General features: G+C 44.5%; 1 protein-coding gene across 1 annotated transcript in view; it reads right to left on the minus strand.

The window, feature by feature from the left end:
- The window catches only part of CDK15 (cyclin dependent kinase 15), a 36,792-nt gene extending 25,259 nt beyond the window's left edge, over positions 1–11,533 (minus strand). The window contains 9 exon segments of the mRNA XM_035899113.1: positions 1,417–1,537; positions 2,103–2,220; positions 4,219–4,284; positions 4,411–4,419; positions 5,662–5,756; positions 9,428–9,471; positions 10,118–10,215; positions 10,365–10,514; positions 11,414–11,533. Coding sequence (XP_035755006.1) covers positions 1,417–1,537; positions 2,103–2,220; positions 4,219–4,284; positions 4,411–4,419; positions 5,662–5,756; positions 9,428–9,471; positions 10,118–10,215; positions 10,365–10,514; positions 11,414–11,533 — 821 coding nt within the window.
- Between the last annotated feature and the right edge of the window lie 2,288 nt (positions 11,534–13,821).

Genomic DNA, 13,821 nt, shown 5'->3' on the forward strand with positions numbered 1-13,821 from the left:
CAACAGGTTTATACCAGCATCTGCCTAATACAAACCCTCCAATCTTCTAGGCAGGCATCTTCTTCAAACTCAGCAGACGTTCCTGAGAGACTGTCTGGAGGGGAGAGGTGACAGGTAGTGGGGGAGAGAAGACAGGGCTATTTAGACTGGCTTAGCAGCTGGAAGCCATTAGAATTTAGCAAGGTTTTTCTCCTCGGAGAAATCTTTAAGCACTTAAATTAGCAGCAGGCCGAGGGAAGTGAACAAACTAAAAACTCCTGTTTCCCTGAACTGCCCTCCAGACTTAGGCCATTGGAGTCTCTGATAAGCTGCAGATCTCTGGAGGGGGGATAGAGCCTGAGAAGACCTGGAACTCTGCTGTTTGTAAACTTACCCAGCCCTCTTCTTGCACATTCTTCAGCCTGCTGCCCTCCCACCCTTTCCCAGCCTTTGACTCTGCAGAACAATTAAGAAAAGTCCCGGTGTGACAGGCACAGGCAGAAAATTAACCAGTCTGAGGAAAATGTGAAGCAGCAATACTGTCTACAGATGTAAAATCACCCAGAATAAGGGTGGTTTCCTGCAACATCATGAGCTGCATGTTGTCTGTGAGTAAGTCAGGGCTGTGTTGCTGGAAGCAGGCTCAGGCTCATGCATAAGTGAGCCAGAAGCGGATGAACCCTAGGGCCCGGCTACATATCTAGGCCAGCCCAAAAGGACCAGTGGAACCCCTATGAAGTCCTCATCCTCTCCTGCTTTCTGCCTGCTTTTAGAGACCCCTCTCCCTTCATCTCTGCTAACGTGTGGCTTGTTTCCTGTGATTCCCAGACACATTAAGATTTTGGCATAGAGCTCATAAGGTAAGAAAGCTTTAACAGAACACAGCCCTTCTCCTGTATGAAATCCAGAATGTATCTGAGACATGTTCTTTGAGAAGAAGGACAAAGTATCACAGAAGTAATGAAAATCTCAGACACCTCTCTACCTCCACACCCATTCAGAAACCCTTTAATGCCACCTTTTGCTACCAAGGCCAAAGTAATTTTTGGTGCAGTTGTAACTTCACAAAGCCATTGCTGTAGAGCTACTACTGACTCAGCCGACCACATAGATACAAAACAATAAGTGCATTAGCAAAGGTGTTCTGTTGCAAGACCTGAAAATGCTTCATAAATGTTATGAAATGAGATGTACATATCTCATAAATATTATCAGATGAGGTTTATATAAATCTATAGCTGAGACGTAGTGACATCGTTCCCAAAAACTTCTAAGAACCCAGCAGTACAAAACTCCCCACTGCTCACACATCTTTTGCTCACAGGTGTTAATTCCTCTACTTATGACTGTAGCTACTGTAACTTGGTTGACTTAATTTAATTCAGATAAAGTTTGTTTTTCCCAGGGGACCCCAGATGCTTTGAAATTGGTCAGTACCAGATACCTAGATCAGAAGAATAATCCGTAGCTTCAAGCAACACGTCAGGAGGATGGTACCAGAGCGTGACCACTTCAGAGGAGTATGTCTCTCTGGGGATGGACTTGGGACAAGCAAGGCCTGCAAAATAAAAAAAGACGACTGCTGTGTTAGGACAGTCCTTCTACCTGTACACAGCCTAGATGATAACAATTGGAAACAGGACATTATTTTCTCTTGGATCTTTAAACGCAAGCAATCCCACTGCAGTTTACAAGCAATTGACAAAGAAAGTGTGTCTGGAATATATCTCTGGGCAAATCCGATCAAGCAATATGCTGTGTTTTGCAGGGCTTTACCATTTGTGACTGAAGCAGCAACCCCAAACCAATGCCAAGAAAGCCTTTTGGTTCAGCACATTGCTGTGGCCTCTACATGTTACATTATCTTCTGAAAAGAGAAGGGTTGATTTTCAATTCTCTTGAACCAGTTTTATGTGGTAGTAATTGCTCTGACTTAAATGAGTTTACTCCCTGCACCTATCAGTATACAGGCAAGAACAGCTGGATTGACCACAGAAATAGTTTCCTGAAGTTCAGTAAGAGGTTACACTTCTATGCCTTAATTGGCTGTGGATACAGATCTATACGTATGCTAAAGCCTCAGTCTAAGCAGATATATCAGCAGTATCCAAACTGTGACTCACCAAAGTCACCTAATTTGAGCTCACCAAGGCAACTGATGAGCAAGTTCTGGGGTTTCAGATCACGGTGAAGAATGTGTTGTTGGTGGATGTAAGCCAGGCCACGCAAAAACATGAAGAGCTAGAAAAAGCCAACAAAAAGCTGAAATTATTTTGTGTGACTTTGCATTGATACATTAACTCTGAACTTCAGGAGAACTCCTGGAACAAAGCAGAGACAAAGCAAATAAGAAACGAGTAAAATCCCAAAAATGAGTAGAGCTGGCTGAGGAAGAGAAAACTGCGGCGGGGTATGACTGCCCTGCAGCTTTCTGAGGTTTTCAGGGTGGAGTATTTGGCCATGAGGGCAGTTATAATGCAGTCCCTAAGTGCACGTTTTGGAAATCTAACTTTTCTTTATAAATGGACTGTAGATCACAGGAGCAAGTGCAACTTGCCAAAACACAGACCCGGCTCTCAGAACAGCAGATATTCTGATTTCAGTGCTCAAGACAAAGCAAAACAAAGGATTTAAGGAGCTGGAGGTTTTGCCCATTTGAGCCAGATGACACCAGCAGAGGGAGTTCTGCGGCTGCTGTACGCACCACCTCTTCCCAGTATGAGCTGGACCAGTGAGCTGATTTACTTGACAATGTGAACTGTTAACTTCAAGCTGGGAGAAATCACAAGGACCCAGTTTGAACAGATATAGCAAATAAGGTATGATGAATGAAGCAAGCAAGCCAGAAAGCAGAAAACAAGGGAGAAAGCAAGCAAGAAAGAAATATCTAACTCCCACCACAATTGCAGTGTAAATAAGCTTGGGATAAAATAAATTGGGCTGAAGTAAGGTATGAAATTGGAGAGTGGATAGAAAGAAAACACAGCAAAAAAAATTAGACTTCACCAGAGAAAAGACATTTTTCACCAGAAACTTAATCTGAAGAGAAGGAAAAACAGCGACACCCATAGGTCATTTTAGTACCAGGAAAAGGGTCCCTGTAATACTCTGCATACTTGCATCATATTCGATAGGAATCACTCAAGAGAAAAAAACCCCAACATTTGCCAGCAAAAATGAAGCAAGCTAGATGACCCGCCTAAAGGAGCAGTAAATCATTTTGCAGTTCAGTTCCTGCCGACAATGAAGATTTCGGACAGGAAAGCAGAGCAGCTGGCTAGTGTTTACTCACAGAAATGCCAGCGAGTGCATGTTACAGCCATGTACTCCATGGGCTTTACAAGCCCGCCTGGTAGCAGAGCCCTTGAGATCTGTGCCAAAACTACAACGCTGCATCTTGGACATATCTGAGCTTTAAGGATGTTTAAAATCTGGGGCCCCAAGAAACTTCATTAGAATCAGCGTTGCTTAACAACTATCTGGAAGAAGATGTGAACAAGGTGGCAACATCTGAAGATGACAGAAGTATTTAGATTAGCTGTGATAAGAAGTGGCAGTGAGGAACTTCAGAGAGATCTGACAAAGTCAGATGAATAGGCAGTTTGATAAGATACAAAGTTATTGTTGACAGCTGTAATATAAATTAACTGAAGCTGCTCAAGAAGGCATTCACTGAGGACATCTGCGCTGAAACCTTAAGTCAGTGTGCAGCAACAATCCTGAAAGTTAATTTAACGTGAAGATGCGTACAAAGGAGAGTAGGAGACTATTACAACATCAGCCTATAAAGTAAGGGTACATCTTCACCTGTGTTCAGGTCCAGTCCCCAAAAGCTGTAGTAGAAACAAAAGGGATTTAAATTACTGTAAAGATGAAGATAGTTCCAGATAAGGAAAGAATGAGATTTGAGAGTTTTTAATTAAAGAGATCCATACTTTATTCTGATGATAAGAGGATACAAATTTGCGTAGAGACAGATTTGTTTGCCACAAGATGTCATTGTTCACAGAAGCTGAATGTCCTCTTGCAGGCTCAGAAAATAGGAAGGGAGGCTAACTAAAAAAAGACTTTGGAGACTGAGAGGGAGGTTGTTACATCTTCATCAAAGGCAGCTTTTCTCCAGAGTGTTTGTCATACATGGAACAAACAAATATTAGTAAGCAATTTACAGTGACCGTACATAGAGGAAAATAACACTTCCTCATGCCTTAAGGGATACTAGTCTTTTAAGGAACTCACCATAACATTGCATCAATGAAGTCTTCCAGGATGCGGGGTTGATCTGTGTGCTAAATAAGAGGAGAACTCGAGGCAAAGCTACTGGTTTAAAATGCTTCTACCAACAATGCCTCTTTTGGAAATGGAAAAAAATATGCAACCACTATATAGTTGTCTCTCACCTTGGCGAACATCTGATGTGATGCAGCACACAAGGGTGTGCTTAAGTGCTGGGTCAAATGAGGGAACTGGCTGACCTGTTATCTCACCCTAGCAGTTTATGACCTGAAGCTGACAGTTAACAGAATTCATACTTGTGCCAGAATTAATTATAAAGGTGCAGTAAGAAGACATAGCCCCCATATTTTCCTTATAATTTGGTTGATAGCTATCAGCAAAAGCAACAGAAGTAGCAAAACTCATGCTGAGAACTTTTTTATTGGCATTCCGCCCTCCCCATGTGTCATGGTTTAACCTTAGCCAGCAACTAAGCCCCACATAGCCACTCGCTTGCCCCCCCGCAGTGGGATGGGGGAGAGAATCAGAAGAGTAAAAGTGAGAAAACTCATGGGTTGAGATAAAAACAGGTTAATAGGTAAAGGAAAAGCTGCACATGCAAGCAAAGCGAAGCAAGGAAATTCATTCACTGCTTCCCATCGGCAGGCAGGGGTTCAGCCACCTCCAGGAAAGCAGGGCTCCATCACACGTAATGGTTACTTGGGAAGACAAACACCATCACTCCAAATATCCCCCCTCTTCGTCCTTCTTCCCCCAGCTTTATAGGCTGAGCATGACGTCATATGGTGTGGAATATCCCTTTGGTCAGGTGGGGTCAGCTGTCCCGGCTGTGTCCCCTCCCAGCTTCTTGTGCACCCCCCAGCCTACTTGCTGGTGGGGTGGGGTGAGAAGCAGAAAAGGCCTTGGCTCTGTGTAAGCCCTGCTCAGCAGTAATGAAAACATCCCTGGGTTATCAACACTGTTTCCAGCACAAATCCGAAACATAGCCCCATACTGGCTACTATGGAGAAAATTAACTCTACCCCAGCCAAACCCAGCACATTCTAATACTAAACCATGACACCATGAAAACAACCCGCAGCTTGGTCACGGTGAACCATGGGGGTCAGTGCCAAATCTGACCCCAACTGGGATGTGAGCTTCTATCATTATTTCCTATCCTTGCTGTGGCTCAAGAACAGTACTTTTATTGTGTTGTCAAGGCAGAAATGGAGGCAAATAGTCTCTGCCACCCTAGTGGAGACAAGAGACAAGGAATCATTTTTGCATACAGCTGTCCCATATACAGAAAGAAAAGAGCAAAGCTGTGTGGCTGGAAAGCAGGAGATCAAGAAGGAAAATCAATCATTGCACTAAAGGATTACAACTTGTCTCTTTGTAGATGTCTCATAATGCAGCCACTTCCCAGTACTAGCTCCACAGGAAGCTAGAAAATTATCAACTCACCATGTACTCAAACACAAATGTTAATGTCTCCTTGGTCTGGATAACGTCATGAAGTGGTACAATGTTGGCAGGTTTCAAATGCTTGAGAAGAGAAGCTGGGGAAACACAAAAGGAAGATCAACTTAACCACTGCTGCTGGAAGTGGAAGGAGACAGTGCACACAGCAAGGCAGTGAAAATATAAAACTAGGGAGAAATAGTCCAAACTTAGCAGTTCTGTAAGAAGCAGAAAGCTACTGAGTCTGGAGGTGGACGGAACAGCTCCTTAAAGAAGCAAGCATCAGTGCTCCAGGCTTGGCAGGAACCTGTCCATTTCTCAGAGGTGGGATCTTGCCTCTGTCAGAAATAGCAGCTCACAGTTCCCAGATGTCAGCTTCTCAGCTGAGAAATAATTTCTTCAAGACACATGCCAAGAGGGGTTCCCAGATGTCAGCTTCTCAGCTGAGGAGAAATAATTTCTTCAAGACACATGCCAAGAGGCAGGGGCTGGGAGCCCCCAGAGCCAGAATGCAGCAGTCCCCAGCCTGTTACTGAGCTTCTCACCCTTTCCCCATCCACCTCCTGGCATGTGCCCTCAGCAGGGCCCTTAGGAGACTTCTGGGGAAAGTTGAATTTCTATCAGCTTCCAGCTTCACATTATCAGGGTGTAAAAATCTGCCAAAAGAAATCACTGTAAATGCTAAGCTGAATTTAGCTCTGAGCTGTTAGCTTGGAGAAAGCATATTGATTGCTTTCTCCAGTTTAAAACTCAAAGAGCAGAGATGATGAAGTTACTGAGTGAGCAGTAACTTGTTTGTATTTATACAACTTCGGCACATTTTTTCTTTTGGCCTAACCATCTAAAAGCATCATTGCAACTGTGTGGCCCTGGTCTTTAGGTGCTGACGTGCCTTTGCCAAGCCGCAGCACATCTGGGGTGTGGTGATGGAGAGGGCAGCACACAGAAGAGTCTCTGCCTCCATATAGACCACAGAGGGCTGACTGACGCTAAGACAAAAGCTACAGCCTTCTGAGCCTTTCAGCCTTGCGTTAGGTTTCTCATGATAGAGCAGGCTGACACACTCATGAAGGCAGCTTCTCAGCAGAAAGCTTCTCAAAGATACTCTTTATGGGAGAAGAGCGTGTGCAGCTTCATCATTTGCTACCACAGGTTTGGGACAATAGTTGCTGTAGCTCTGTACAGAGGAGGGATGTGGGGAAGTGATGGAGCTAGGATCACTCTGCCTGTAGGTCCCTGGCACTACAGAAGACTCTGAGCCAGCTATTATACCAAAACTGTGCACAGACAGAAGCCCCAAAGCGCAACAAAACCAGGGGTCTCTGACTCCAGGTTTTAGTTCAGCTTCTGATATAGCAGAATAGCCTCAGAGCTGCTCCAGACTCACCTTTCCCTGCTGATTAAAACCAAACTAGCTTACTGTCAGACCACACAGTGCTACAAATTTCATTCAGCTAAGGCATGGGCATACATTCTCGTTTCTGCTGAATTAGCCAAAGCACACAATACAGAGCTTGGGCCAGCCGTGGGAGGCCAAATGAGTTTTGGTCCTGGATAAAAGCTGCTTTTTGTTTTTCAAACAATCTGCAAAAGATATTTGAAGAGTTTCACGCTGGCAAGGCAAATTTATACTGGATTAGCACTTCACCTTTTGTGACCGTAACAATTTCACCTGGTTCTAAAAGCCCTACAGCGAGGTATACTGTATTACACAGCTGTGGCCTAAGCATATGTCAATACTGAGACTGCTGAGCAGTAAGGGATGCCTGATTCAGCATAACTGCTGGAAACAGCACAGATTGTAAATTAGTTCTTGCACAGAGCTGGGTGCTGCTGCAGCTAAACTGCCTCCAGTACTGAAGCTAGTCCATTTAGCTACCACGAGTATGTTCCCAGTGCATGACAGAATGAGCCATAAACATGCTCCACCTAATTGCACCTAATTGCCTATGAACCCAGTAAAGATACTCTGGCTAGATCCCATCTGCTACGGGAAGGCGCTGCTAACCTGGCTGTGTGATACCTCAGAAATCCCATACGACCAGAGCTGTTGCTCCAGAGGAGCAGTACAGAGGGTCCACAGTAATATGGAGAATTCATCTCCTGTACCCAAAGCAGGCCTCTGGGAACTGCTCCTCACTTGGCTGCTTCTACAACCCCCTGCTGGGGTGTCAGGTGCTACAGCCAAAACTGAGCTTTAAACGCATTTCGTCTCTGTGGGGCTTCCTGGAGTGAAGTGGCTCTTTGTCAGGAGAGTGCCATTCCTCCAGGGTAGCAGAGAATGCACCGTGTTAATAAATCTTGTGCTTTGTTTGTGCTACTGACTTACATTGTAAATTTGAGGTGTCAGATGCTGCAAAGTTCAGCAGTACACAAAAGATCTATTTAAAGTAGACCCTTCATAGGATCACACTTGTTTTCTCCCATAATGAATGAAGTTAAGGCCCTCAGCCTGTCCAGTAGAGCATGTTAAAGGGGTGCTGATCTTTAGAGCATCGTTAGTTCTATGTAGATAAAGCTTTTAAGGCTTATTTTACTGGTGGGCTACAAGTGTAAATGCAGAGCAAAAGCACCACAGCAAATGTGTAGAGGAAACTGTAACACAAGCCATTCTGTAAATAGGCATATTTAGGTATCTCTCTGCTTTCACCCAGAATTGGACTAAGGACTTTGTAAACCTTCTTATCTTAATTACACTGTTATAAACCTGGAGTGGATCCACTGACCTCTCTTGTTATTCTGAGTTGACTGGTACGAGAGTCCTTCCGTGCTAGGGTTTCTCTGCGAAAGCTGGCTCATCTGGTCCCTGACACTCCATCCCTGTGGTGACAAAGTCAACCCTAGTCTTGAACTGCAGTAAGAAGTAGAAAACAAAATATGTGTGACCTCTTACATTGATAGCTCTCACTAATACCAGACAATAGACTGGCACAAAGACTGCATACTTCTGTGTAAGGAAGAAACCAGATTATGATCCTCTTGGGACTGTAGAGCAGATGAAAATAGAAGCCTTAATTAACCAGGCAGTTTGTGAACTTGGTCTGTAGGGACGTGTAAATACATTCAGCCAAAATCAAGCACTTAAACAAAAGCATTTCTTTCTCAAGGAAATTGAGAAAGCTGCAGACATTTTGCCCAGTGCTCTACAAATTCAACCAATAGAAAGAATTTCTCACCGGGCTGCAATGATAGATGTCATTAAACAACAGTTTTACCGAAAGCATTTCTCTTCAGGCTGGGATCTGTGATGTTCCAGGTACCAGCTACCATCACACAGGAAAGCAGCACCATTTGTGATAACAGCAAGCTTGTTGCAAGGGACATTTCCAGTGCACAACTGCCTAATGCAACAGTGGCAAAAACTGCTGTGCAGTGCTAGTGGGAGTGAGTGGAAATGGGAGTGAGAAAGCAACTACAGAGCCAGGTAGCAGGCAGGAGGTATAAGAGGGCCCTACACTGCTAGAAAGGACACGCTCTGGCTGCAGCTGGCACTTGCCTTACCACAAGCTCAGATGCATCTGTCATGAAGGAATACACTGGCCAGCAGGTTCCCCCTCCATCCATCACATGCTCACCCAGCCCAGCACAAAGACCTCCTTCAAGAGGGCATAAGGAACGGAACGTTTTGGGAGGACAGCCAGCACATTGAGTAGGCAAGAAAGGACTTAGGAAGACATCACATGGAGCTTTTTCAGGTTAAACCACATGCTCTTCAAGAATGATGTTCCTCACTCTTCACTGATGTTTGAAGAAGCTTTTTATGTCTTACCTTCCAACCTGATCACTTTCAGTTGCACCAACTGGCCGTTGATCCTGTCAGCTCAGAGTGGAAGGTCACAAAAAGCACCTCAGTACTCCGCAAGACAACACTATCAACAGTCTCCTGGGGTGCTCCACACTTACCTAAGCAAAATTTCTGGGGCTTACTGCACTACCCAGGCCAAGCTCAGAAAGGAATTACAAACCACCTCCATCTTGTCTTCATTAGCAGTGAAAGGGGAGCCAGCCCACCTGGCTAGAGTAGCACCGTTCTGCTGAGCTGATATTGCTACAGCATGGCTTTGGGCAGCGTTCCCACTCTGCCCTCTCACAGCTTTCCTGCCCCGACGTGATGGCAGCATGGCCTCACCCCCAATTTTTCCATCATGCAGGGATCCCTCATTCCAAGAAAAACTCTCGGTCCCTCCCTGGTGCAGCCAGTCAATCTCTGGGCATGCTGCTGTGGAACAAAATGTCTTTGTGGAGCCTCCATGGCTGTAGTGGAGGAGTTCCCTGAAAAATTGGGATGGGGCTTTTGTGAATGTCCTGGTTAAAGGCAAAGCTGGACTTCTGATTTGCCTTTATCTTCCTGTAAACACTCTGGATTCCCCAGCTTCAAGCATATTCTTATGGATTCCCGTAAGGGGTGTTTTCAGCAGGCACTGGGAAGGCAGTAATGGCACCAGTGGTCCTTGCTCACCCGCTGCTCCCCTTGTACACAGTTGCACAGGATCCTTCACACAGCTTCTCTAGATGTACATAGGATGTGGCAGCTCCAAACGGGAAGCCTTTTCTCTGCTTCATGAAGAAATTGGTATATGTTTTAGATCGCTGGATAGAACAAGAAGCTATTAGCATGTCATTCGGTAATTAAATACTGATTCATGGCTGGAATAATCATAGGATGAAATATCTCCTGTCTGGCTCTGTGGATGCTGCACACTAACACGTCTGAACCTCTCCACAACATCCTGCTCCTGGAAAGGATCAGGGTAACTCCAAGGCCTCTGCATCCTGCACCTCCAACTTTGGAGGGTGTGGAGCCGCAGGGGCTGCAGTGAGGGTAGAGGAAGGGGTGCTGTGGTTAAATCCGACAGCTGGCACAGGAAAAGGAGGCAAACTGTATCACTGGCAAACCACCATTTTTTACTGACTGCACTGGCTTTGAGCACTTCACATCATTTTCACCTCCCTCCCCACCAGCCATGGATCCCCAGTACAGTTTCTCAGCTCCGTCTGCAAGGGAGCAACTGTCTGTATGTTCCTGTCGTGTCGTGGTAAATGGTAGCGCTCACTCGGAGAACACACAGATAAAACTGCCTTAACCGCAGAGGACGCCTCCACCAGTATCATTCTAAATGCATGTTATTCTCTCTCACCCTCGATTTTTTCATTGTAGATAGCAGTCTGTTAGAGCAGGGACTAAAATCCAAATGCAGGAGTGAAATTTCAGGAAATTTAAATTTATGGCTTCTTCTCTTCCTTAATCCCCTGCTCCCCCCACCCACCACCACATTGAGCCTTTTTCACCACTGTATAATTTACACAGCCTGTTAATTTGGCCCATACAGCACAACCATGCCATAAACTATAAAACTATAAAAATAGTGGTAATGAATGGCAGGCAGCCTGCAAGCTCCTCCAGAGCAGCTACATTGGATGGGTGCCTGCATTATCATTTGATTCAAATATAACAGGATTTGTAATCTATGGCATGCTGCCTCCTCCAGAACTGTAGGTTGTTGGCTCCCTCCCTGTTTTACAATCCTGCATTGGCATAGAGCTTGCTGGAGTGCAGCCGTTCATCACATCAAAGGTATTTATTGTCATCTAAGGCATGGGAGTCCTCTTTCAGTAGCCTCATGAGCCTGAAGCTGCAAAGTTAGATGCTGTCTGGTTACAAGCAAATATGAATGTTTTGCACTCCCACTACAAGTGGAAGAACCCAGGCTTAACCTATCTCAATGCACAAATATCATGGTGTGATATTAAATACCTCTGCTGTAGATGCTCCTTCTGTGTGCAGAAGGCCTTGGATATGTTGGGAGCCCCTTCTCTCTGAAGAGCACCTGCAGTGTCCTGGTCTGACAGCACTTACACACAACATGTCTCCCATGTTGTGGTCTTGATGCAATTAAAATACACCTTTTTTTTTTTCTTCTCCTTTGCTTTTCCTCATCCCTCCGTGTGTAATAACAGTTCATGTGGCTCGCATGAGGTCTCACCCTCAAGCAGTCTTGTGATTTCTGCAGTTTTTCTTTGAAAGTCCAACACGCAGTGATCCAAATTCACCCCTGGAGCAGCTCCATTGATTTCAGCTCATTTGGCACGTGCCCTCTCAAAACAGCCAAGATTTTTTCATAACTAAAGATGGAGAATTAAGCAGTAAATCCAAAATCTCTGCTCATACAGAGTTCTTTCAGTTAAGCAACTCTCAGTGTAATATATGAGGTAATGAAGTGATAGGTTTAATACAGGAACAGACCTTGACTTCCCTCCATGTCGTAGCAGTTACTATTCTATATGTCATTAGGCTTTAAGTCAAGCTACCTGAGCAGCGTGGCTGAGTTGTGCTTGCTGCAGGACCTGTGCGTTGACTCTCCTTGCTCTGGTATTTACGTTCTTAGCCACAATGCGGTGGCAATGTCAGCGTGGGGAGCTGTCTCTCCCTGTTGGATCACTTGTCTAAGGGATGCGATGGGTTGTAGCTAATAGACAATAGCCTTGTCCACAGGTCAAAATAGCCAGAGCAAACTGGTGAATCCAGCCCAAAATAGATTTTATCAATTATGTACTGAGTAGGCAATGCACAGCAGACTTACACTGGATGTGGACAGATAAAAGTCCCCTTCTTTCAGTCCCCCATGAGGTGGGATTTGTGCAGCTTGCTAGGACTGACACCCAACCCACACTAGCATAAAGGCGAAAGGGCTGAGAAAAACACTGGCAAGGGGTGAGGGAGCAAGTGTTGTAATGTGGAATTTTTATGCCAACCCCTGAAGTCCTTCAGTTTTCCTTTGAATGCATGACGTGAAATCTTCCCTTTGCTTCACTGTTTTGGTATCCTTGAGCGAAAGGATTTTTTTAAGCAAAAATGTACTGGGAACAATTTCTGTGTCTCATTGCAACCAAACTACCCAGCTTTTGCATGGCAAGAAGGAGCTAATGTACCTGGAAGGCTTGATTTCTTTCACGTGATTTTCTTTTGCTGTCCCCAGTTAGCCATAATTCGCTAAATATCTATCATCTAGGTTTCAGTCTTCTATTTATTTTCCACCAGAATACAGCAGTAATTTGGCTGTGCTGTCCAGGCATGAGAAAGGTTGTCTAGATGCAACATACTCAGTAATAAACTGGTTATGCAAGCATTGTTTGCACATCTGTACAAAGTTTCCTATTCTGGAAAATATTTTTTATTGTTTGGCCATATCTATACAAATGGACTTTTCAAATATATTTAAGCATAAATAACACTTGCATTTTAAAGGAAAGATAAATGCGCAAAAGTAGACAAATTAAATTATACATTTTAATTCACATGAAATCATTATCTTAGGTATATTCTGTGTCAAGGACTAGAGGGGAATTACTCTGTTGCAAAGAAAAATCATCCAAATTTGCTAGTAGAGCTGGTAAATGAAGAAAATGTGGTAACAGCTGGTGGTTCTGGGTGTTAAAAAAAATAATGGAGTATTCATTTCAGTTAGCAGAGGAAATGCTGTAAGAGAAATGCTTAATACCTACCCTTAGAAAATATAAGGGTTTATAAAGGAGACCCTATACCTGTATTCGGAACCATAGTTCTTAAAGGAAAGCTTCAGGCAATGTAAGAACATCTACTCATTGCTGACACAACATAAAAAGTACCTTTTACAAAACTTGTTCAAGCAGAAACACATAGATATGTACACATACAGGAGTATCTATGTCTATGTATTTTAAACATTTTGTAAAATTTATGCACGTATAAAAACACACATGTGCATGCCATTTGTACATACACACATATACACGCACGTGTACATATAGATAACCATTTAGAGAAGGCTTGTCCTGTAGCAAGGCTCTAGATTAGCCAAGCTGAAAACTGTGGTGCAGGCCTGCTCCCATTGAAACCAGTAGCTCAACTCAGAGGGTTTATGGAGCAGGGAAGGCCGGCCGGGTATAACTGCTAGCTATTGATCAGGTGTCCCGTGCAGGTTACACTGTGCCTCTAATATTTTAAAATATATCTTCAGGCGTCTTTCCTGCACCCTCGGTGCCAACGCTGTAACGGTGGCCTTGCACAGCCAACTTCACCGCTCTCCTGCTCACGGGCCCAAGCGCACTGGGAAGAGCAGCGCCTGCCGAGGGCGTCCTCCCTTGTTGCTGGAGCCTGGGGGAGCCTAGGGGAGCCTGGCGGGG

The sequence above is a fragment of the Egretta garzetta genome, unplaced genomic scaffold (genome assembly GCF_000687185.1).
Source record: "Egretta garzetta isolate BGI_Z169 unplaced genomic scaffold, ASM68718v1 scaffold297, whole genome shotgun sequence".
NCBI classification, from domain to species: domain Eukaryota; kingdom Metazoa; phylum Chordata; class Aves; order Pelecaniformes; family Ardeidae; genus Egretta; species Egretta garzetta.